Source organism: Pimephales promelas, chromosome 6 (genome assembly GCF_988280905.1).
Source record: "Pimephales promelas chromosome 6, fPimPro1.hap1.1, whole genome shotgun sequence".
Taxonomy (NCBI): Eukaryota; Metazoa; Chordata; class Actinopteri; order Cypriniformes; family Leuciscidae; genus Pimephales; species Pimephales promelas.
Window position 1 is genome coordinate 12,320,735 of NC_142774.1, and position 27,408 is coordinate 12,348,142.

Below are 27,408 nucleotides of genomic sequence, written 5' to 3' on the forward strand. Positions count from 1 at the left end.
GAAACCAATACACTGATCAGAAGAAAGTACAATACAACTTTTAAACTCTGAAGAACCACATCTAGTTGCCGAACCTAAAAACTATATATATATATATGAAGTGCCATTTGAAATTTTCTTCTAAAATGATCATTTTTATCGAGCTTGTATATTTAAGTTCAGTAATTTCACTTAAATGGCAATGAAGATTACCTATTAATTGTCATTTAAGTTAAATTACTGAACTTAAATATAAAAGCTTGATAAAAATTGTCATTTTAGAAGAAAATTTCAAATGGCATTTAGAGGCTTTTGCATCTGAACTCTTCATATATATATATATATATATATATATATATATATATATATATATAGCTATATATACATATATTAGGTTTTTCTTTTTTGCCCTTCTCTTTTATTTCCATTAGAACATAGACATAGCCTAGTAGGCAATATACATATATTATTATTAATACGTTTTTCATTTTTCAGCCTACATTTTATTTTATATGTGTGTAAGGCTAAGGTAGCCTATTTATGATAATAGGTTATCCCGTAACACATCACAGTCATATAGTGCTTTGTACTCTCACGAACTCTGAGTATCAGATGATTCAGATGCAGTACCATAACCCGCCAGCATTACACCGCTCTGTCGTTCACCTCCTCTGAAGTCAATATTGACTCCGCGTCCAGCGCACTAGATTCCGCGCCGTGTTTTCCGCGGAGCTGACGTGCAGCTCGCAGGCTGGTGGCTGCTCTTCGCTCGGCTGTTGTCCTGATATCACTCCGCTAGCATGGAGGAGGGGAGCGCTTGATTATTGTGATGGTGGCAGCTGCTGTACACATTGGCGACTGTAGGATTTCCTCTCCAGCCATCGGGACTTTTAGAAACTGCACACCTTGTTCGCGCTCGTGGAGGCTTTCGCCGGCCAAACTAATGCAATGCAAGTTCACGAAACAACTCCGGAGCCTGTTCTCAGCAGACGGCAAAACTTTTTTCAAAAGGACAGCACAATAAAACGACGGGCTCGAAGCAGCGGTGCTTATGCGTGATGGTTGCGAGTAACATCCGGATGTTTGATGGAGCTCCAGTAGAGGCGAGAGAGTAACAGACCCGCTACTCCACGGTCCCGCACTGTTGTCTATTAAATGGTTGACACGGCGATCCTCCCGAAGGAGGGATTTACACTCATTTAAACGCTTATTTCCTCCCCATTTCACTGTATCTACCTCCCTGGCGAAGCGGACTTCTGCTCCGCTTCGGAGAGGGGAGAGAGAGAGAGTCAGGGGGGCTTGACAAAGTTCTTCCCGAATCACAGATGATGGGGGATTTTGCCAGCCCCGCTGCCGTACCGACCGGCGGCGGTATTTGCATTAATAACAGTAACTTAAACTCTGCCATTAATGCAACCAACAGCAGCACCGGCGGCGGCGGTAACGTCGGCATACCGAAGCACAGCACGGTGGTGGAGCGGCTCCGGCAGCGGATCGAGGGCTGCCGGCGGCACCACGTTAACTGCGAGAGCCGCTACCAGCAAGCGCACGCCGAGCAGCTGGAGCTAGAGCGCCGGGAGACGGTGAATCTGCACCAGCGGACTTTAGAGCTGCGAGCCAAGAAATCCAGCAACAGCAAACAGCAGAGCAAGCAACAAGAGCCCGATTCAACCGCGACCATCGAGCAGAGGAACAACACTCTGATCGCGGTGAGTAGGTTACCGTGTGCGTGACGAGTCTTTTATAGGTGTTTGCAACGAACACAGTGCTGTTTGGTTGCGGTGCTAAACTTTCGCTGTGGAGTCTGTGCTTTTTACACTTATCGAAACTGAAAACTCCGGCGACGCTGGGACAATCACAACACCTTCAATCCGATTTACGGACTATTTCTCGTGCTTTAGAGCTCCGACTAACTTTAAAGGCGTTTTGATACTTTGCAGAGCAGCTCGTACAAAGTTATGTAGTTGTTGATGATGTCATTTGATCTCCTCCTACTTACTACTTGTAGTTCAGGCGTGTTTAGAAAACATGGGAATTGAAAATCAACATCAGCTTGCTAATAATTAAAGTAGGCAACGTGAATGTGCGTTTACGTTTATTATTACTCAATTAGCACTGGTTTAAATGTAAAAGTTCAATTCATATTCAACTCCACTAGTCAGTTTATGGGGGAGCTGTTTAAAAGGATGCCACTAACGTTAGCTTGTTTTTACTTTATTTTCGGAGACATTTCTCTTTCTGTGATGTCTCAATACAACCCTTCAGCGCGATAAAAACGAAGGATAGCGATGGTTTGGGTAAACAAATACACCGTATGAGAATTTATCAATATCTTACACTCCCGGTTCAGATGCAGCCACAGAAAAGTTAGTGTTACAAATCAGTTACTTGAACCTCAACCCATTGCGGAGGAGCATCGTGTCGTTGCCTTTTGTGTCAAGGCGGTGAATTTCTCTTTGATATGCTAAGTGACTCTAATTTCGGAGGGTGACAGGTAGTTCTCAAAGCGTTAATGGCCGGCGTCGTCGACCTCCCCCTGTGCGATGTGGACATTACTGTGTGTGAGCCGGTATATAGGCAACAAACGCTTCACATCGAAGCGATTTAAAGAGACCGCAGCCTCATTGCTTCTCTTTTCTCCACATAAGCGCTGTGCTGCAGCTAGGTGGCTGTATCAAGTCGAGTTTTAGGGTCTTATGTGTGCGTCTGGGTTCAGACCCCACACAATGGCTGTGTGTCAACCTAGCGAGCTGCCTATTCAGACAGCATTTTGTGTGGGGAAAGTCTGCACGCGCATGCACAGCCAGTATTCTCCATCAGGCTTAACTAGATTAATAAACTCTTTAGTGTTAATTGATTTGAAATGGATGGATATAGAATGCCAGTAGGCCTACATGTTTTTGAGATGACTGTCATATTCTGTACATGTATTATGGAATGGATAGTTATACTTTATAGGTCTAGCATGTCAAAATGAGGTTTGTTTATGAAGTCCGTTCTCAAGGAAAAAAATATGTTTGTGTCTTTGCGAGTTTTGCAAATGGAAGTTTTTCCAGTGGAAGTGAAATTTTATCTTGAGCCTAAGAAATAAAGGAGGTTACAACATTGCAGCATTCAGTCTTGAGGTTCAGGAATCTGGTAGTATCTCTCATAGGCCTTGTTTGCACCTGGAATTAAGATCCGTCCTGGCTGATCCAATCACAATGGTCATTTGAAAGATGTTATGTTGTTTACACCTGGTAGCCTACTAATGTGCGTCGTTTTCGACCACTTATTAGTCACATTCGTCAAAGCAAGGGTCTCTTGACGCCGTTACTGCATCATGAGTAATTTAGCTGTTTTTGTCAATTTTAGTAGTTTATAAAAATATTTCTATTTAGCTTTATTTAATTCTTATTTCAGTTTAGTTTCAGTGTTTTATCTAATATTTACATTTTATTTTATTTCATCTATTTCAATTCATGAAAACCAATTTTAATAGTTTTAGTTTTAGTCAACTATAACAACAATAAACTTTTACTGTGGTTTGCTTTTTTCAAAAGGAAAGATAGCACAGACAAGTTAGCAAGCATAGTCTATACTCTGTCCCAAATAGGCTACACTTACCTTTTGGACTTAACTCACAGCTATATTGTGTATTTTTATACCAAATGTACACAAGGCCTTTGACTACTGAATAAACACTGAAACCAGCACTAAAATTCAAGACAACTGCAGGATGAATTGCTTCATGTTTATCTTGTGGATACTTGAGACTTAAGATCTTTCTCTGAAAGTTTGGTGTTTAGTAAAATACTCACCTCTGTCTGGACCGAATTGCAGTTTTTAAAGTTCACAATATGTTCCTTCTAGTGTGTTTAATGCATGTCTGTGCACTATTCTATCACTTTTGAAGTCGTGTCCAGCAGTAGTGTTTCCAGCTGAAGCAGTGCTTGTGGTATCACATTGTTTTGCAGTGTCTGGGACCAGTGCCCAAGATCTAAATTTAACTCCTGAGTTGGCAGGGTTACACGAGGTTTGTGACGTCAGACACTCCAAGAGCATAGTTACCACTGTGTAACTTTCTCGTCTTCTGTATGTGTTTGTGAGGAGGTCTGCGAGACTGGTAATGCAGGTACAAATGTGTGCGATGCGTCTCACTGTGCATGTCTGCATGGAAGCATTTCAGCGGTCAGGAAAAACCACAGTTGTTCATAAAAATCATATATTTGCCCGCAGGAGTTGTTTACGTCAAGAACGTACTGTAGGATAACTGAAAACTTTGCTGATCAAGTTTATGACAATGATTATTTTTACTTTTAAATCTAGCCTTTTTTTTGCAAACTTGAAAACCCATAAATTATCTGCCTTAATTGATTATTTGTCCATTTTGAAATAATTTTGCAGAAAAAAAGATTTCCTCTAATAATTGAAAATAAGTGTTGTTGTGTTTGATCCATAGAGTACAAATTTTGTTTTTTTCCCTCTCGTTATAGATAAGTACCTTTTTCACCCAAAAATCATTGTTTTTCTCGCCCTGATGTTGTTCCAAACTTTTATTCTGTTTTGTTTTTCTTAGGGCTGTCAAATGATTAATCGCGATTAATCGCATCCAAAATAAAAGTTTGTGTTTACATAATATATGTCGGTGCACTATGTCTAATCATCTTATATAAATACACACACATGCTTAAATGCACACATGCACACATGTATATATTTAAGAAATATTTGCATGTATATATACTGTATGTAAGCAATAAGGTACGAGAGGCTGTGCTGTATCGTGAATAAGTAACGGCTGAAGGGCGTTCAGGACCAATCAGAATCAAGGATTGGAACTAACCGTTTTATAAATAGATTCATACATAAATTATATTATAAATATATAAATCTTTTATAATAATAATTTTTTCTTAAATATACATGTGTGTGTATATATATATATATATATATATATATACACACACAAATAATTATACACAGTGCACCCACATATATTATGTAAACACAAACTTTTATTTTGGATGCGATTAATCGCAATTAATCATTTGACAGCCCTAGTTTTTCTGTAAAGCACAATAGTAGATACGCAGCTAGGTCTTATCATACATGACAGTTCATAGTGACCATGGAATGCCCAAAATATCCCAAAAATCAAAAAACAAACAAACAAAAAATCTATATGACTTGTGGGTCATTGTGTTGTTCATTATTAAACTTCACCTCTGCCGACGCTCGCATCAAGCCCGGTTCCATATTTTGATTAAGAAATGTCAATTCAATATTGTTGATGCCATTATGAATTTTTCATGAACGTGGGCTAGAAGCGAACTGTGTTCACTTGGGCACGATGATAGGTGAAATTTAGTCACAAAGCTAATGTATGCCTTAGCCAGACAGCCCCTAATCACTATTAACTATCATTGTATGAGAATGCATAATTTTCCAACTTGTTTTGTTGTTAGAAAAATTTGCAAATGACTAAAATAATGACAAGATATTTGGACGGTTGAAGAATCCATCACTTACTAGCTATCAGTACCTGCTATTTGCTCAATGAGTGATAAAGAGAAACTTACCCAAGAGCACTGTACAGGAAGTACTATTACTGGAGTCAGTTACTGGAATCCTCACCTATTTTCTGTCTGAATGTTAAGGAGAAAATATGTATTTTACAGTTTCAGGTACATCCGTACAGTTTTTCAGTTATTTGTATTATGTATATACTAGGCTTTAGTGTTTATTCATATTTTGAATTGAATTTAGTTTTTATTTCTCTACCAAATATATTGTTATACTGTTGGTACTATGATCTCCCTTATCGCACTTCATGCTTTCTGCTGTGTTATCGTTTTATGCTGGTGTGCACTATGCATGTACACATGTTCCACTGGAATGTAGAACAAGGTGTATGTCAACACTGCAGCACATAGTCCATGCAGTTCAATCAATATCTTTGCTAGACACACACACACACACACACTACAAAAATATTTCACTAGAAATGATATCATAAATGGCGGTTTATCCTTTGAGCGTTTTTAATATTGAGGCTTATTGGATCGGCATTCTGTTGTGCATTCACACACAAACATACACATACTGCTGATGCTTGTGCATATGTCCACACGTTCGTTCGCTCTCTCTCTCACGCAAGGGCTCAGTGTGAGGAAACCCACCGCTTTCTCAGAGAGAACCGAAACGAAGTCCGCCTCAGCATCACTGAGCATGAGAGAAGACTTTTTTTTTTGCACTCGGAACTGGTCTTCTCATGGGATAATCCAACTAAAAGACATTATTAGTGAATATGTAACTGTAAGGAGGAGAGTCAAACCTCTACAGGCTCAAAGGTTTGGTTACTTTTCAAGAAAACTGTTAAAAGCATGCATCATTTATTTTGCCCATAGCACAATCAATATGTTTCGCAAGAAGTAAGCAGGTTTTTCCCTCCTTTTTTGTTGATGCTGACCTGAATATTTCGAAATGAACATCTGAAACTTTTCCGAATTTTATTGTTTATTTATGTGTGTTTTAGTTTGAAGTTGTTTGATTTAGGCTTTATCCAATTCTTGGCACTTGCACTTAACCCAGGCTTTGTCATTTGCACCGAGAAATTGAATAGACAAGCTTTGCCACTGACTTGACACTTTCTTTAGTGTCGGAGCAGTAAGATTAGAAGTTTAGTTTTGTGTCAAAATGTAACATGCTCATGAATTGCAAATTCAGACAAGTTATACCTAATGACAAATAACTATTTTTTATTTATTTCTGACTGGCACTAAACAACAGCCATAATTATACATCTAATAAACATATAGTAATACAAATTGTTTATAATATCATTATGTAATGGTTAACAGATCAGTAGGTCAGGAGCAGGAATGTGTGAAACATGATTTTTCTCCAAAAAAAGATGCATTACAAAGTTTTCTGGTGGGATTTTGTACAAGTTTATGAGTTTTGATCAGCTATTAGAAGTCTCTGTCCAGCTCAACCAAGCCATTTCTTCACATTTGTAACACCCTGGTGTTTGGTCAGCACTAATATTAGACCTATTGCCATTACTTCCTGATATTGTGACTTTCGTACAGTGCAACGACCAATCGACCGGAAGTTGAAGCCTCGCGGGAGCTGTCATCTTGTAGCAGAACTTTTGTGTTAGCATTTCCATTGACTCCCATTCATTTTGGCGTCACTTTGAGAGCGAATAACTTTACATCTGAGGCGTTTGAAGACTCCATTTGTCCATTATTTATTTCTAAAGAAACACGACAATGTATAATTATATAATTCTCCATTACCTTTTAGCTTCTGTTATGGCCCCGTAGAAGCAGTTTTTGTAAAAGTAGGCTAATGATTGCGTCATAACCATGCGACTCTGTCGCACAATAGAGAGATTACCGTATGGACAGGAGGAGAAGCTCTCTGGCAATCGGGGAAATGTGGAGGCAAAATGACAAAATAATTAATCAGAATACCTAGCAAAAGTTTCTCCTGCTCCTAGCTCATGGACAGCTCCTACTCACACTCTCCGCCTCTGTGAGTTTCGGGAAGGGAATGATTCAGATTTCTCATGCCACAGCCACTAGAAGACAGACGGGTTGCTCACGTCACATCTACGTCGTCAAGCTCTGTTTGAGTCTGCACGTCAGGAATGGAAGTGCTAAAAAATGGGCATCACTTGTCTCAATAGATTTCCAATGAGATGGCTCTGTCCACGACAGCGTCAACATTCCCGATTACTATTTGATTCTCATGCTTTGCATGTGTATTGGCAGTTAAAGGGATAGTGTACCCAAAAATGAAAATTCTGTCATCATTTACTCACCCTTAAGTTATTCCAAACCTGAATAAAATGTATTTCTTCTGCTGAACACAAAAGATATTTGAAGAATGTACTAAACAGTTAATGTACGCCATTGACTCAGTATGGAAAATAATACTATGGAAGTCAAATGTTTGGTTACCGTCATTCTTCAGAATATATATTTGTTGTGTTCAGGAGAAGAAAGAAATTCATTAAGGGTTGGAACAACTTAAGAGTGAGTAAATGATGACAAAATATTGTTTTTCATTATCTGTTTAAGCACTGTTGTAGCTACGTTACATGAATGTTCTTACACATCATGTAAATTCACATCTGGTGAGAGGGGATCCTGGCGGAAGTGTTAATACGTGTCTGTGAAAGTTCTCAGTGGCTGTCAGATCTTCGATTATGCTTGAGGTTAAAGAGAGAGAAATAGATAAAGAATGAGACGAGTGAATTCACTGAAAAAATATTTAGGCCTTCATTTGAAATCAATGTATTTGTATTCCATATATATATATACAGTATATTTTCCATCCATTACATTAACATAAACAAATAATTATGTATAGCTGATGAATATACATCAAATTAAGTTTATTAGTTTGTTTGTTAAAACTGTGTAATCCAAATGTAAATTGAATACATCTGTTAATGTGTAAATTCCAGATGTTCTACCAGTACAAATATGATCATTTCCATCATCATCATCACACTGATCACTGATCATTTACATGCGTAGACTGGTCCAGAAACAGTGAAGTCTCCTGTAAGGCTTGTTCTCGGAAAACAAGTGATTCATGCCCCATTTGATCATCTTCTCACCATCTCTCTTGAACATCTCATATGACTGTCGTCTTTCATATTGGGATTTTGAGTACTGATGACACATCATCTGTTCAGTGTCCATTCTTAGAGCAATTATAAGGTCAAGTGACTTTGGGATTTTTTTCCCCCCGGTGTTATAGACAAATGGAACAAAGGCTGAAGAAGATACTTCTTGTTCAAAGACCCTATTTGCTCAGACTGATTGCCATTTTCTGCCAAAAAAGAGAATATTTGTAATAAATGTGAAGTTTAATAGTCGATCTTTGAAGAGAATATAAAGCCAAATTACCTGTGGACTGGAGCATCTAATCGTGTGTGTGTGTGTGTGTGTGTGTGTGTGTGTGTTTGTTTGATGGCAAACTGCTTCATTATTGATTAGAAAGATGCCTGGAAGTCAGTCTCTGCCTTTGCCTTTCTTTCATACCATATGAGAGAGCCAGTTAAATATAGATGAGTGTCATCAGACACACACACACACACACACACACACACACACACACACACACACACACACACTTACTCATGCAGCTCCTCCATGGCAAGGTTTCCCACTGCTTTGGCCTCGAGTCTCACAGAAACTGGTGCAGAGACACAACACACACATGTTCAAGGCACACAAATAGATCCTTGTCCCCATTGTCTGTGGAGTTGACCAGGGCCAAACACTCATCAGGGTCATCGGATGAATGACCAGATAGTGTCGAGCACAGCCTTGATCCTTCACTCCGAATCCTATAATTCTGACACAACTGAATTTGCATGAAAGGAACCACCTTTTTTGGTGATGTTTTTAATAGGTGTACTGTTTTTAAGCTATGAAAATTATGTAGGAAACTTGAACATGCTTCTCTTCCCAGCCAAAAAAGGCATATGTACTCATTATTAACACATTTTTTTGTGTGTCTTCAAATTCAACACTAAATTCAGTTCACCGCATGCTAATCCGTGTCCAGTCTGTACATGCACTGCAGTGCTGTCATAATCCCAGTGTTAGAATCCGGTCTTGTGTCATTGGTCAAAAGCCACCTTATAACACCCTCGCTGTGATGCTGTCACTCACTTTATCCATGTTCAGCTTAAAGGGATACTCCACTTTTTTTGGAAATAGGCTCATTTTACAACTCCCCCAGAGTTAGACAGTTGAGTTTTACCGTTTTCAAATCCATTCAGCCGATTTTCTGAAATTTAGAAGAACATCGGTAACCTGACAGTTTCTGGTCTCATTGACTTCCATAGTAGGAAAAAATATATACTATGGTAGTCAATGAGACCAGAAACTGTCTAGTTACTGATATTCTTCTAAATATCAGAAATTTTGCTGAATGAATTCGAAAACGGTAAACCCAACTGTTTAACTCTGAAGGAGTTGTAAAATGAGCCTATTTCCAAAAAAAGTGGAGTATTCCTTTAAAGGGTTAGTTCACCCAAAAATAAAAATTAAGTCATTAATTACTCACCCCCATGCTGCACCAACCCCGTAAGACCTTCGTTCGTCTTCGGAACACAAATGAAGATATTTTTGATTAAATTTGAGAGCTGTATAACTACCACATTGGCTCCTAAAGGACTGCCTCTTGACGGCCCAGAAAGTCAATGAAGAAAATGTTTAAATATCCCAAGTGACTACCGTGGCTCAACTATATGTTTATCAAGTGACGCGAATACTTTTTGTGCGAAAAAACAAACAAAAATAACGAGTTTATTCGACTCTTTCTGGCCTACAAGGAAGAAAAGAAATAGTCGAATAAACTCGTTATTTTTGTTTGTTTTTTCGCACAAAAAGTATTCGCGTCGCTTGATAAACATATAGTTGAGCCACGGTAGTCACTTGGGATATTTAAACATTTTCTTCATTGACTTTTTGGGCCGTCAAGAGGCAGTCCCTTAGGAGCCAATGTGGTAGTTATACAGCTCTCAAATTTAATCAAAAATATCTTCATTTGTGTTCCGAAGACGAACGAAGGTCTTACGGGGTTGGTACAGCATGGGGGTGAGTAATTAATGACTTAATTTTCATTTTTGGGTGAACTAACCCTTTAAGGACTGAGGTGGAGAACAATCACATATAGGATATTCTGTACACTTCTTTGGCTATTAAGTTTCCTAATGACCATGTAATTTGACTAGTTTCATGATGGCTCCTTGTCTTGCAAAAGTGATGTAAAAATTGGTGTTTCTGAGAATCAGTTTAAACTGTCTAACTATTTAATCCAGCCAAACTTTTTGAATCTATTTGGCAACAATGGTTATTTGGTTGTCCTTATAAAGCAAAAAGGTTAATTATATATATATATATATATATATATATATATATATATATATATATATATATACTACTGTTCAAAAGTTTGCTGGTTAAGATTTTTTTTTACTTAAATGGTTAGTTCACCCAAAAATGACAATTCTGTCAGTATTTACTCACCCTCATGTTGTTCCAACTCCGTAAGACCTTCGTTCTTCTTCAGAACACAAATTAAGATGTTTTTGATTAAATCTGAGAGCTGGATCACTTCTGTATACTAGTCCATAGGCTTCTTGAGGGATAGAAACTTGCTGGCCTCAAAGTTATTAAAGACATCGTTAAAATAGTCCAAGGGACTACAGTGGCTCAATCTTAACTTTATCAAACGACGAAAACTTTTTGTGCGCAAAAAACGTCAAAAATAGCGACTTTATTTCAACTATTCATTTACTTCTCTCTCTGCCTCGAGTCATGTTACTAGTTTAACAGCGTAAGCTTTTGTTATTGTACGTCACACACATGACCAGCGTCGGCCAATAGTGAGCCTACGTGTGACGTAGCCCTATGCTTTCACACTACGTTAACTGACTAGAGGCCCATAGAGAAGGAAGTGAATAGTTGAAATAAAGCCGTTATTTTTGTTTGTTTTTGCGCACAAAAAGTTTTCTCGTCCCTTGATAAAGTTAAGATTGAGCCACTGAAGTCACTTGGACTATTTTAACGATGTCTTGAATAATTCTTCGAGGCCAGCAAGTTTCTATCCTCAAGAAGCCTATGGACTAGTATGCAGGAGTGATCCAGCTCTCAGATTTAATCAAAAATATCTTAATTTGTGTTCTGAAGATGAACGAAGGTCTTACTGGGTTGGAACAACATGAGGGTGAGTAATTACTGACAGAATTTTCATTTTTGGGTGAACTAACACTTATCATCTATAATGATAACTATAATGATAAAAATCATCCACACCACCACTACAACAATAACGGTACAGAGGAACGATATAATTGGAATCACTTTCAAAGTGACTGTTTTTTTTCTAGCTGATAAACAATAATAACATTGACAGCCAATCAGAATCTATCCTGCTTTAGAGAGAGCTGGAGCATTTAAAGTTACAGACTACATAAATGCAGTGTGTGCCTATAATAAACAATGTTATTGACTTATTATGCATTAGTGTGTGGACGCTAATATAGTTATGCTCACCAAGGCTGCTGGATTTATTGGTTTAAAAGTAAAGTAAAGACAGTATTATTCTGAAATGCGAATGCAATTTAAAATAGCAGTTTTCCAGTTTAATATATTTTAAAATGTAATTTATTCTAGTCTTCAGTTATACATCTTTTGTAAATCATTCTAATATGCTGATTTTGTGCTCAAGAAACAGTTGAAAGGTTTAAAAAGCTGCATTTATTTTAAATATGAATATTTTGTGATAATATAAATTTCTCGTTAATGTGATCCTCGATCAATAAGTATTCATTTCTTCAAAAAAAAGTACATACTTAAACTGACTAAAACTAAGAACCATTTGCACTTGTACGGTATTCTGCATGCACCATAAGATGAGCAAAGCAGCATCAACCAACCCTCTTAAAATGAACTTTTGCACTGACAGGATTATCTGTCATTGGCGATGTACACAAAATGAGCTTAGTCCTTGTCTTAGCATTTCTCTTCTGCTTAGATCGGATAAACAAGCTTTTACATGCAGGACACACACACAAAAAACAGTTTTGATGTAGTAGCCGTATTACTTGATTCAGTCCGTTTAAAAGTCTTATGATTGTCTTTTTAAAAATGACTTTTGCTTATAGGAACTTTGACCTAACTTTGGCCCCGTATCGGTAATCTTTCATTATTCATACAATAAGAGAACATGTACTGTATGTTCTGTTAAAAAATGGACATTTGTTTCTTAACTCGTTTCCTTCCTCTTTGGCCTCTTCCTCATTTTAGCAACCTGAATCAGAAAGCGAGCACAATAGGTCTGTCTGCACCATTACAGTAACTCTCACACTGCAGCTTGTAACTTTACATAAGTACGTCGCAACAACAAACAGGGTTTATTTAAAAATGCAAATGGGACTTCCTTGAACATTTTTTTAGTGATGACACAGACAAGTTTTGAATCCACTGAATCAAAGGATTAGTTGAACTGATTCACAGAAATGATCCAAACGTACACTACTAACTCTAATGCCTTCGTCATTAACAAACACAGATGCACACAAACGGATCAACATATGGCGTGGATGTTTTTTGGAAGATACTTTTGAAAGTGTTTGTTTCTCAGAAACTTAATGGACCATTGATTGACTCCTTACCCCTGTGCCACCTGGGCCTAATTATTGAATAATTGTAGATGTACGCATGTGCTATTTTTAACGTGAAATTTTGATGGAAATTGTCCAGATCTGCAGCTCTGTTTAGTTGGTCGTGATCAGGCTTTACTGAGGTTTTTTTGTTTGAATCCTTTACTCTTTCTTCTAATTGAGCTTTGTAAGACAGCCTCTTGCAAGAACGAAAAATAAGCCGTCATATCTGTAGCTTAGAGTAATTCACAAAATGAATGTAGGCCTACATAATACTATTTAAAACACAACACTTTTATTCAGCAAGGATGCATTAAATTTCTCAGAAGTGGCAATAAAAACATTTACAATGTTACGAAAGATTTCTATCGGAATAAACTGTTTCTATATTAAGTTTACATTTTTTTCAACATTGACATGTTTCTTGAGCAGCAAATCAGCATATTCGAATGATTTGTGAAGATCATGTGACACTGGAGTAATGATGCTAAAAACACACAATGCCTGCATACAATACTGTATACATACACTACAATGCAAATGACAGTTTTACACACAATTAGATGATTAGATGAATTTGATACAAATGCTAAATAACTTGGACTGCAGTGCATGTTGATATTGCCATATGACACAGGGTTCGTACAAGGTGCTTAAAGTGCTTGAAGTACTTGAAAACGGCCATATTTCTGAAGAGCTACTTGAAAAGTGATTTTCATTTTGTATGTCAATAATCTGTGTTTTATAAAAAAAATACAATCTTTTCATTCAAAATTAATTGAATTAATGTCCAGGAATTTAATTTTGCAGAATCTGTATGAACCCTGCAAACAGTGCAAACTGCTTTAAATGTTTGTTGCGTAATGTATTCTTCTAATACTGTGTCAAAAAATGTTTGTTTTTTTGGTGTTTACTGATGTTTCCTTGTACTGATGTTTCCTTTTTTTTGTGTCTGTGAATTGTCTCAATATTAACTTCCTTGTTGAACAGACTGGTTAAGAAAATGACCAACAAATGGAAAAGCTCCTCTTCATAACCTTCCCGTACTTTGGCTGACTTTCTGTCCTTTTATACTTGGTCTTCATAATTGGTTAAGCCTCAACTTTAATTGACCTGTTCTGACACAGCAGAATCAAACTCTAAACAGCATTTCTAGAATGAACTCTTCTTCAATTTAAGAGCAAACTGTAATAAGTGTCTTGCGGGCTGTGACGTGTTGAATCTTTGCACAAGGTATTGACCTCAATGATGCAGGTTACGCAGCACTTGCAGTGCCATGCTGGAGGTTTGCTCTTCAGGGAATAAAGCTGCTTTTCAAGTACGCAGAAATGAGAAAAGTGAAACTGAGCTCTCTGAGCACTCACACTCATGCATATTTCAAAACAGATGCTCCCTTAGAGAGAACCAGAGAGAGAGAGAGAGAGAGAGAGAGAGAGAGAGAGAGAGAGAGACACGGAATACTACACTCCTCCTTCTTTCTCTCACGTTGCCAGGATACAGTTGTGACACGCACAAGTTCTCTCACACACACACACACACACACACACACACACATACATGTGTATACACAAGCAAATGTGTTCACTGTAACTAGATGCACTAATTATTCTTTTAATTAATAAGTGTTATGTGCTTCTTAATATTGATTTATTTAATGTTTTATCTTCCAGCTGAAGTATGTAATTTCTGCCCTGTAATGTCACCAAATGAAAAGGCAAAAAGTTATTTTTCAAACAATTTCCAGTCTTTTTCTGTTCAAATTGCAGATATTTCAGTGATGGCACCACAGTGTGTACACTTTTTGAAAGGTGAAAGTAAACAAATCTTTTACTTGTAATTATCTCTGTACATTTAGCCTTAGTAGAAAATATATTTTGACATCCAAATGAATTACACACTTCACCATTGTAAGCTGGTGGGGGTTAAGTATAAAACATTTCAGACTTTTGTTTTTATCTCAAATATGGATGTCAATTGACATAAATTCCAATAGTCAATCAATCGTTGTTTATATTAACAATCAATTAACCAATTCATCGTAGTCCGCAGTTTTTCCTCTTTGTCGCCATCTCTGTTCGAAATCTGCTATTGCAGCCATTCGCGGGAATTATCTACTTTACGTGAGTTGTACCTCGGCACGGCACAGCACGGATGAACACGTTTGAGGAGAGTGTGCAGCTGTCGTGGATACTGGCATTCAGAATCACAGATTCTACTTTTTGGAAGTATGACCACATAATCATTTTCACCCTAAAATGTCATCGGAACTAGTAAGTAACATTCACTTTTGTTCTGACCAGTGAACTGAAAAACAGCATTGCAGTAAATCGCGCTGATTAAATCTTACGATCGTTTATCATATCACGTCAAACTGTCCAAATTATACTTTGTTTTCGAATTGTTATTTTAACAACATCAGCATTGCGTGACTACGTAATGCCCTTCAGATATGTATCCTTGTTTTCGCATGGGTCCGGTTGCAGTCTCTTTTTCCAAACTCCCAGTCCAAAGTCTTTAGCATTTTACAGTGGGTGAATCTGTTGTCATTGGTGATTTTAGTTTGAACCTTTCTGTATCCGCCATCAAATTAATACGTTTATTTGTATATCAAGTGCTGTGACAAAAGGCTATAAATCTCCACCTCCAGCAGCATCCTTACACACAATATAGCTTATACTAGCCGAGACTCTTTCTTTATGTGTACAGATGTGACGTTATGACGCAAAGACATGCTCGAATCTCCCGTGGAAATCCACCAGTACCACTGGAGTTAAAAACATTATTACAAGCTTACTGCTTTGAATCGAGCTAAGGCAAGCAGAGAGTTTTGAACACTGGCTGGTTATTACTTAAGCAAAAATGAATTTTGGATCATTTTTAACCCAAAAAAAGTTACGGACTGGAGCCGTAGAAATCTAAAATCTTTAAGGCCGTGTGTCCACCAAAGCGTTTTTTAGCCAGCTGAAAACGCCAGACGCTCTGCTAAAGACGCCGTGCTTTGGGCGCATGAGAGCGTTTTGGCAGTGCAGCGGTTTTTTTCTGTTGAGATGTTTCGTTGGTATGATACATAATATATGCAGCAGTTTGAATGTTGTGACAGTTGGTCGGTATGGTTTAGTCCCGCCCCTCCTCCACTGTGATTGGACGGCTGGGTAAAATTTGACAGTGATGAGCGCTGCGTTTTATCCAAAGTTGAACATTTTTCAACTCCCAGCGACCAGTAAAAACGCTGCGCTCGACGCTTCAGCGTGAAAAAAACGCTCAGTGCCTCGTCACGCTCATGGCGTTTAAAAAAACGCGGCGCTCCCATTGAAAACAATTGAAAACATACCCCAGGGGCGTGGAAAACCGCTTTGGTGGGGACACGGCCTAAATCCTGTTTAAATATATGGGCTTTTTTGATCTAATAGATTGAAAGAGCTCATGGAATTTACATATGAACACACACAGAGACGACGGAAAAACACACGGAGAGCGGCAGCTATCGTTTCTGCTCTGATAGCCACAAGACGACGCCGAACGCTGTGAGTGTAGTGTTTGTTAGTTGTGCTTGGTTAGTGTTTTTTTTTTTTTTTTTTGTCCTTCAAAGCAAAATTGGGTCTTCAGCCGAGATATTTTTAAAACTTGCTGGCTAGCTCGCTTCCCTTCTAAGAATCGTTTTTCAATCACTAGGTAAGCACACAGCACAGCTGCACACACCTGAAAGGCGTGCACACAGATTAGTTTGGCGCACACCATTGATTCCTCTTCTACATCTCTGTGCGCTTGTCCTGACACACACAAGGATTTTAAAATGCCAGTCTTGGCAAGTATTCTTGTAAACACAATTATGTCAGTGAAAGTAAAGAGTTGAGTAAGAAATCGGATGTGTATCATTATATTGGATCCGTGCATTCGCTCTTAAATTGGCAGCAAGCAACCTATAAATGTCTGAATGTGGCCCAGAATTTTCATTCCTGGTTATTACCAACCACTTGTCTTGTTTAACCAACACACCGATTATCGATTAATTGTTGATATCCCTAATCTCAAACCATGATGAATTTGTATGTGATGACTGTTCACTTGAAGTTTTCTTTAGTGTGTTTGTGTACGTTTGCTCAGTGAAAGCTTCTTTTGACTAATGCTGCTAATGTAACCTTTTGCTCATGATGGAGACCTTGCATCCTGTTTTTGGTCTAGCTTATCAGGTGTTCAGTGTTAGCCTTTCCCTTAATCTTTTTCTCTTTCTCTCTGGTTTTCTCTTTCTGTCTCTGGGAGTTGTCATGGTGACAGTGATGCAGACAGCTGAGAACAGCCTGGCTGTCATCTTGGATCTGTCAGTGTGTGTTTGTGCGAAAAGACTAGACTGTGCTCATTTCAGAGAGAAAATTATGTAATGTTCTCTCTAAAAAGAGAGAGAGGCAGAGAGTAAGCGCTTACTCATAATTATAAAGCAAGTGGCCGGTGTAGAGATTATACGGTCATCTGTAGCATTAGGAAGCCGCTTGAGTTGTTTGTGGTTATCAGTCAGGCACTGTTTGATAGATTATATATTCATATAAGAAGTACAGAAAGTGCTGATTTAAAAAATATATTTTACAAAGTATTTGCTTAAAATGAGGCAAATTTAAGCTACATCTGTATAAAAGTAGCACTAAACCTATTCCATTTTTTTATCCGCCCTATTTTGCTTTTTATTTAAAATATATTTTCAACTTTTAGTGTGTAATGTTGTTGTTGCAAAGATATGGCCTGTGACGATAACAAATTTTGCTGTATAGCCTAATAACAAACGATAGCGAATTTTTGCTGGATAAATTGTCCAAGAAATTATTGCGATAAACAATAATATTGTCGTTCTGAGACCATTTACTTCTAAAATAATGATAATGGCATAATAATGCAGGTACACTTTTTCAAAGATCAATACTTTTATTTCTAAAGACTATTTAACACTGAAAATGAAAAACATTTTAAATATCCACAATAAAAGAACTAAACAACCAAAAACAATAGACCATTTTGCAAGATGTAAACAACACTGGTCCAGAAGCACTTCCTGTTTCAGTTTTTTAACACTAGATAAAATACAACCAACAGAACATATAAAACTGAATCAAAAAGTTAAATTCAAATTTATTTATAAAGCACTGAATAAAACAACAGAGTTGACCTGACCATAGTGCTGTACAGGCAGTAAAACCATAAACAGAAGAATGAAAGAAAAATGTACATCCACATATCTAATTAGGTAATATAGGCTTCATCAATCAACAACATGTATAAACAAACATCTTTAAGATGTTTTCTGTACATGTGAAATAAAGAAAACGGTTACAAACTGAAACAGGAAGTGTTTCTGGACCAGTGTTGTTTACATCTTGCAAAATGGTCTATAAAAGCAATGGACTGTCAGTCTCCGTAACTAAAAATGCACTTTAATAAATACCAAAAACAATAAATAAAAGGGATGTAAACAAAACCCGACCCTACCCAATGATAATTTATTTGTTATTAAAGCAATAACACACACTCTGTTAAAGGGATACTCCACTTTTTTTGTAAATATGCTCATTTTACCACTACCCCAGAGTTAAACAGTTGAGTTTTACCATTTTCAAATCCATTCAGCCGATTTTCTGATATTTAGTAGTAGTATATCAGTAACCAGACAGTTTCTGGTCTCATTGACTTCCATGGTATATTTTTTTCCTACTATGGTAGTCAATGAGACCAGAAACTGTCTGGTTTACTGATATTCTTCTAAATATCAAAAAATCGGTAGAATGGATTTGAAAACGGTAAAACTCGACTGTTTAACTCTGGGGGAGTGGCAAAATGAGCCTATTTCCAAAAAAAGTGGAGTATCCCTTTAATTTAACATAAAAGCAAGCAGGTACTGCATGCATGGTTTGGCATGACTGAATGTGCGCAAGTGTGCTCCCTTAATAATTCCTAAAAAGCTGACATCAGTTCATCGGGATCTCACACATCTGTTATTATCAATGAAGCTGACTGCACAATGAATCTTTCATAATATCTACTTGTTATAATTAGAGTATTTGCCTGCATATAGAATTCACCACTGAATAAAAAGTCTGTTTTGAGCGCTGAGGGGAGTCTATCTTAAATGCTTCTGATTGGACATTGCGTTCAAGAAATCAACTCATGTCTGTGATTGGCTACATCGCTCAACGCTGCAAACGTGCCATGAATAGAAATCCTGCCCTGTAAATCACTCTTTTTTTTGTTTAGTTTTTCCTGTTGCTTTTCTGCAACAGATGAAAAATCTATTAGTAGTAAAAATCGGTTTATTCATAGATATTTCTAGTTTGAAGGAGTCCTGCAAATCATTTTGTTCTCCTGCAACCTGCACACTCTCTATTGCATTGGGAGTGCACGTCTCTAGATCAAGGGTCAGGTCAAGTTTGGGCTTGGGCAGGAAATCTAAGCTCTAGTTCACTCCTCTTTAAGGCCAATTTATACTTCTGCGTAGGGTGCGCGCAGTAGGTACGGCGTAGCATACGCACAGACGCGTCCCATGCCGCGTACCCTTCGCCGTCGCCTGACGCGCACCTCCTCAAAAATGTAACTACACGTCGCGACGACGCGGACCGCAAGATCGGTGATTGGTCGGCTTGGTATCATCGCATTTCCTCCTACGCATTTCCGCACGTACCTTCTCACACATTTCCACCACTGTCTATGATTTCCACAAGTTTCATCTCCTCCGACGTCTTCTCTCATTTCTGCCTTTCAGTTTTAGTAATTTCACTAAAGTGAAATGTTTTCCACCTCAATAAGCTCCAACTCCAACATGATCAGCTCTCTTTCAATCGCTATTGCTTGTAGTAACCTAGCCGCGAGGAATCTAAACACATTAAAACTCTCCGCCGCCAACTAGCGTTTCGGAGCAGTACTGCAGAGCAACCAAGACCTGAACGCAGAAGTATAAATGCTCATAACGGCGTCGCCTACGTGCGTAGCCAACGCCGCACATTACGGCGTACCCTCGACGCAGAAGTATAAATTGTCCTTAAGGAGCCGAGGCTGCGTCCGAAATCGCGTACTATGTGAGTAGGTACTACATTTAAAAAAGAACGTACTTCGCGACCGTTAAAAAAGTACGTTCTATATAGTATGAATACGGGTAGTATGAATGAATTCCGGACGTACTACATGCGACATGTTGGAAATGTCACGTGTCATGCGCTGTCATAACAGCGCGGAAATTTAAAGAGCCCACCTTCGCGCTGTTTTGCTTTGTTTTCATCTGCGTTTTTCAAGCTGGTCGTAGATCATGCCTTCATCGAGAGCTTTTGCGGATTTTCTCAAATAACGTAAGTAGCATTTATTTACCTACCTATTTATACATATGTAAGCATGTGTGTACCTGTTCCCTCTATTGATTCATTCATTGATGGTAATAATAGCACAAGCGGTGTGCCTGCTTGTCTGTGTGTGTGTGTATATATCATACAAGCTTGATAAAAACTATAATTCTAGAACAAAATTTAAGATGTCAATTTACATCTGAAGTCAAATATATATATATATATATATATATATATATATATATATATATATATATATATATATATATATATATAATGAATGTTATATTTTATGGCAATAGGTTTTTTTCATTGCCATTACAGTGAAATAACTAAACACAAATATACAAGCCTGTTAAAATTATAATTCATTTAAACCACCACATCTGAAGTCAAATATAATGTTATATATATATATATATATATATATATATATATATATATATACACACACACACACACATTTGACTTCAGATTTAAAGTGACATCTTACATTTTCGTCAAGAATTAGTTTTTATAAAGCTTTTATATTATCATATAAGTATATATATATATACACACACACACAGACATATTCAAATACATCATGCATAAGAAATGGGATCTAATACATTTATATTTATAAATAAGCAAACACAGGAAACAAGTGTCTTGTTGATTCAAATTGTATTTTATATTAAAACTATATAAATGTTTACAGATTGTGAGCCCTACAACCTACTGCCACGTGAATGCTGCTGTGCCAATCCTTCGGCCGGGGTGGAGGAGCGGACCGGGGTGGAGGTCAGCTCCATCTTCAAAGTACAGCCGAAGAATTGGCACAGCAGCCTCCCGACTTTCACGGCAGTCCATCCAGTCCCTGATTGCTGTAGTGAAAGCAGATTGCGACCATGGGTGGGAAAAGGACGTCGAGGTGCTGGTGTTCCTTTACTGGCTGGCCCATGCAGCATCATACCGGGTAGCGTCACTCGTCTATGACATCCCGTAGTCTGCTGTGCACGACATTATGCACAGAATGAGCAAGGCAGTCATCGGCACTTTGAGACAGGTTATCGCTTTCCCCAGTGCAGATGACCAGGAGGCAGTGGGAGCAGGTTTTACCCAGCTGGCAGGGTCTCCAGCTGTCAGTGTAGTAGCTGGTGCAATAAATGGCTGTCACATCCGCATCAAACCACTAGCAAGTGACGTCCAGTGCTACTTCAACCAGAAAGCTGCTTAATTATTTTCAGCTGCAGGCCATCACTGACCACAAGGGGAAGTTCCTCGACATTTTTGTTGGGTATCTTGGGTCGGTGCACGATGCCCGGGTGCTGAAGAACAGCCCTGTGTGCACTGGCCGCCTGTTTCCATCTGCAGGATAGTGCATCCTTGGAGATGGTGGGTATCCTTGCCTCGTCTTGTAAACATGCCTTGAAAAAAACAAAACATATTGAATAATTTTAGTGATGCCCTCCAAATGAGATTGCTATTATCAAAGTCCCTTTAGATCTTTTTAGAAACCTGTGAAAGTTACCTTACTAAAGCTGCTAAAGTTCATTGTCTTTCCTCATGGTGACACCATAATAAAAATGTTTTAATACTTTTCCTTTTGGTAGTGCTTTAAGCTCTATTATACTACTTTATGCCAAAGTTATGTGATTTTGTTTTAAGCTTTGTATTCTGCATCCATTTAAAAGTTAATACACAAAAATAAAGCAAATAAATGTTAAAGGTGTCTGAAGTGTGTGGCTATTTCTCTACAGTGCAGCATTCATAGTCAGACAATATATTTTTCAGATATAACTGTAATTTGCTTGTAAAACATAATTTGTTAAATCATTGCATGACAGAATTCTCATTTTGGGGTGAACTATTAAAATAATAATAAAAAAAAAGAATGGTAAAACTTTACTTGAAGGGGTGTGCATAAGACTGACATGACACATATCATTAATGTGAAGGAGGGTTTATGACAACTGTCATTAAGTGTCATTCGCTCAATTATTAATTTTTTTATGCAAAATTGCAAATATGACATTGTTTGAGTGAGACACACTGTTATGATGTAGGCCTATTGGTTTATGTCAAGTTGTCATGACAAAGACATCTCAAACTGTCATATTCGCATTAAAAATACCATAATTGAGCAAATAACATTTAGTGACAGCTGTTATACATGCATAAAACCACCTTAATATTAATGACATGCGTCATGTCATGATTATAAAGGTGTCATTATGTCATGGTTATGAATATGAATCCTAAATATTCTTAATCTTATCATTTTGCCCCTCCAAAATCAACACAGGATTTAACATGTGATGAACTATGATCAGTCTATGTTACATTGACAAGTTGAGGTACACTTGTTAACAGTAGTTTGCTATGCAGGCAACAAATATTTCATAATAACAACACCGGTAAAGGAGAAATAAAATAAAATTTAATTTAATTCATTCATTTTTGAACAAGGGCAATGCAAAATATACATTAACCTTAAAAAGGAGAGATGCATTTGCAGGTTGTAGCACTTAAGTGCTAATTTCCACCTGATTTTCCAAATCGTTTTAAAATAAAAATAAATAAAAGTTGTGTAAGCATCTCATTCAACTGCGAAACAAAGAAAACAAAGTTATCTAACGTTAGCTGACATGCATTAATTTAGCTCGTTCAGTTCGGTAATAATGGCAAAGACAAAAGTGTCATTTTGCAGCCAAATCAGAAAATTGCACCCGCGATTTACATTATTTAAACGTTTAACAAGTCAATCGTTTACTTATATGATGTTAAACAAACACAATTTCACCACAAATAAACAAAAAGTGTTTAATATAGTACTTACACTTGAAAACTCCATATACAGTGGAAAACTCCCGCGTCTCCGGTTTCCGGCATTTTCAAATATAACGACAACTCCTCCTCTCCCGTGGCATCATGGGATAGTAAAGTGTCCATCGTATGCGCACTTCAGAATCTCGCCGGAAGTAGTAGGCCATCCGGGTACTTCTCGCCTACTGTTTTTCGAATTCTATGAATTCGGACATACTACTCTGCTCGCGTACTGTTTTTCGCATACTATATAGTATGGAAGTACGCGATTTCGGACGCAGAGAGTTGACATTTCTGAAACGCCCTCAAAGTAGTTGACCAATCACACCACACTGGGCCAGCTGACCAATCAGAGCATATTATCTTTTTCAGAAGGGAGGGGCTTATTAGAACTAGAGATTAGAATTAAACAGAGCGTTACTGACAGACTGGAAAGAGAGGTGCTGCAACAATGTAAAATGTATGATTTTTTTTTTCTTGAACATTCAAGAAGGATTCTAGTATTCTAGTAGACCCCAAAAACAAAATCAAACATTTGAAAAAGGTTATGTCCCTTTTAAAACTTTTTAATTCTCTAAATGCTCTATAATCTGTTTAAAATATGTATTATTTGAACTCTTCTTATTTACCTCCTATAACAAGAAATTTAACTTTTTATTTATTTTTAGCCTAACTGAGACCTCTTGCCTTCCATAACCTCTCTCTCAGGTCTTGAATGTTCAGTTTGGGCTGGGCAGTAGTAAGCAGAGCTCCTGTGACGTGTGTTGGTGTGTGTGTAGGAGGGGGTGTGCTATTGGATAACACAGTCTAAAAATACTTGGCTAATCTGCAAGCATGAGGCTAAAAATACATGCTCGACTAGCTTACGCTCTCACATGTGTAATGAGGGCGGCCCATCCTGAAGGAAAGGGAAGGAGGGAGAGATAGGTTGGGCAGAAAGTAGTTGGTGAAAGTAGGAATTTTCCTTCAAAGACGTTTCTAATATTTTTGGTATATGTTTATTTGTTCTGTAGTGCTTTTATTTGAATGTTGTGTCTGTTAGTCGGGTTTTAATAGTAGGATAGATTAGAATAATTTTACACTAAAAGTGTCATAAGAAAAGAATATATTTTTAAATGCTGTAAGTTTTGGTTAAATAATTATAAATTCATTTATTTTGAATGTAGATCGTAGACGTAGATGTCACAATGTTTGCTCATGCACAGGGTCAGTGAGTTTCGATATTGATTTAGTTGTGATGGGTATTTGATCTCATGGAAAGAGAATGCAGTTTCAAAAGTCTTGATTTTTATTTATATATTTTTTGGCATGCTAAAAATCCTCATTAATTCCTAATTAAGCTCAAGGATAAGAGAGTAATAGAAAAACAAAGGTGAGATATTTCCAACTGTATCATTTTATAAAAGAGTTCCCTTCAGAAAACAAGACCGTTGTAGATTTGTATTGGTTCAAGGTTATTGTAGTTGCACACTTCAGCAGTTCAGCTGGGCGTTAAAAGTTCCAGATACATTAAAGGTGGAATACCTAAGATTTTTGCATCAAAAAATCCCAAAATCACAAGGCCAGTGTTATATATTTAGTTAAGATGATAACTTACAATATTCCAAATGTTTCAAACAATGTTTTTGTTACAAAAATTAATATTTGAAATAAAATAAATGCAATTAATAATGTGGTGAATTAATAAAGCTCTTATTAATAAATGAATGTCAACATTTCCTTTGGTGAGGCACTGCCTGCCCTGCCTAACCTACCCGCACGTCCCTGATCTAAATACTTCTTAGTAACTTCTCACAATTCGTTAATCTCAATAGCTGTAATAGTAAAAACCTATAATAGCTATAGTAAAAGTATTCGAGAGAGTTTCACATGTAAAACGTAGCTATTTCATATGCAAGCATGTCAGCCAATCACAGCAGTGACCGGTTACACTGAATCCCACAGCAGACATGCCCCTTCAAACAGAGCGTTCAAATCAGAGGCTAAAATCAGCCTTAAAAAAAAACAAAAAAACATACTAACGTTATAAGGGCAACCCAGGAAACATAAATTGCGTGTTTGTTTGCTGCTTTATGCTGTACTTTGGACAGTTATCTCGTGTTGAGTGGGCGAGAAGACATTGTTTTCACGAGTTGGGTGCTTCCACCATCTCCTCTAATTACTGCGACACCGTAAAGCCAGAGCCGGAGGTCGAAGTGAGCGACAGAAAGTGGCTCCAGGGAAACCCACTTCTGTGTTTTGCTTGTATTGATCTTGAACTGTGGTCAAGCTCTGTTCAGGTGCTGTCTCCTTTCCAGCAGTATTTGCAAACTTCTCTGTGAATACTGGATCTGTTCGACATTTTGGCAAAATGTGTGATTTAGTCAGCAGGGTGAGCCAGAAAAGTAATGGGGCAGGAGAAATGGCAGACAGTCATATTTGTCTATTTTAAAAAAAGAAGGAAAAAAAGTCTGGCCTCCCAGATGCAGGAAAGGAGACTATATTTCTGTTCAGAGCTGCTCATGCTCAATTTCTAAGACTCACACACACCTCTCTAAATGATTTGGCAGCAACATGATTGTGATAACCACCAGTGTTCTTATTGGTAACTAAAACTGTTGCAAATCATTTGTGTTAATTGAAATAAAGCTAAAATAAAATAAGATAAATTACTAACTGAAATAAAGTTGAATATACTATACATACAGTATTAAAGTCCCAATTAAATCAAAATTGTTTTGACTTTAAGTATGAATGTTATTAGTCTTTATTGTTATCTATAAGCTAGTGTTCTCCAAAACAATGACAAAATCCGCATTTAGATGATATAAGCAAAACTTATGATTTTGAAGACATCAAACTGCACTTCAGCTTCTCATTAGATTTTCTGTCCAATCAAATGCTCTCTAGAATCTAAAGCATCCAGCCCCCACATTATAAATGGACTCTGACGCTGTGGCTGAAATCGGTGACTGGTTCACACAATTACTATTTTCTACATGGTGACTAGCACATAGTGCACTATATAGGGGATAGGGAATGATTCAGACTGTGTAAATATGCTTTCCATTAGGATGAATTAATGAATGAATGTGCTATCGTGTCTCTTTACTCTTTACCACTGTGATGTTTTATGTGTCTTGGATCACGCTGTGTTGTCTGTCTTCGCACATGATAAAAATATTTCAACTCAAATCATTTGTGTTGGCTATTTTGATAAGTAGCCAGTAGCCATTTAATGAGTAGGATAATATAACCTGGTGATTTTTTTTTTTTTTTTTTGTGATTACTGACTGTTATTTTTTCCCTTGCTTGGATTAAAGCTACAATATGTAACTTTATTGGCCACAAGAGGGCACCGTTTCCAACATTAACAAAGGCGTATGTATGTGACGCAGTGACGAGCTGAATGATGGGACTTGCTGTCAGGCTGATGGATCTAATAATGTTTAAGGATTAGTGAAAACACTCATGTTTTTTAACATTACAGTGGTATGAAGCAGGCCGCGATTGCTAATAAGACATATCACACGCGAGTCCCGCGATATAAAGGAGTAAGGAAATTTCATCCTATTGAACTACACGCAAGTGCTGAATTACTTACACAGGTCAATTTATAAGATGAATTAAACTTGTGAGGGAAACGCAGCGCTGTTCCACTTGGTATAACGTTACACTATCACACTAAACGGCATTTAAACGCGTGTTGAAAGTTATAATGTTATTCTACGCGTTACTGTAGTTTGTTTGCTATACAAAACTAGCAGCTAGATCAACATAAGAATAACATACTGACCATATTATAACATTTCATCATGTCAAGCTAACGTTATAACATTGATTTGTTTTATGTACATTTTCTCACCTGTCTAATAAAGCTGTAAAGTTGTGACTCGTGAAGTTCTGTCAAGTCCAAATTAGTCCCGCACGCTAGCTCTCTGTCGAGTGGAAGTCAGTCTCGGACGCTAGCTCTCCTCGGCATCTCAAAAACATCACGCTGATATTGATCCTCATTCTAGTTCTCCTTGTTTTTCCCAACGAAACAAGAACTGGGGGCCGCTAAACGTTAACTCACTACGCAGTTGTCCGCGTCTGTCGCCATGGTTACGTCATGGCTATGGCAATACGAGCGGAAACGAGGATAGCGCG

At 37.6% G+C, this 27,408-nt stretch overlaps 1 protein-coding gene and 1 long non-coding RNA gene across 2 annotated transcripts in view; one reads left to right on the forward strand and one right to left on the reverse strand.

The window, feature by feature from the left end:
• Positions 1-635: 635 nt before the first annotated feature.
• maml3 (mastermind-like transcriptional coactivator 3) overlaps positions 636-27,408 on the forward strand; it is a 127,334-nt gene continuing 100,561 nt past the window's right edge. Inside the window, exon 1 of the mRNA XM_039690559.2 lies at positions 636-1,688. Coding sequence (XP_039546493.2) covers positions 1,305-1,688 — 384 coding nt within the window. The 5' untranslated portion in view covers positions 636-1,304. The remainder of the gene's footprint in view (positions 1,689-27,408) is intronic.
• LOC148978504 (uncharacterized) lies at positions 21,742-23,555 on the reverse strand. The gene is made up of 2 exons (XR_016168826.1): positions 23,294-23,555; positions 21,742-21,881 (listed from the first exon to the last, which is right to left on the reverse strand). It is a non-coding gene; the product is annotated as an uncharacterized LOC148978504 (long non-coding RNA).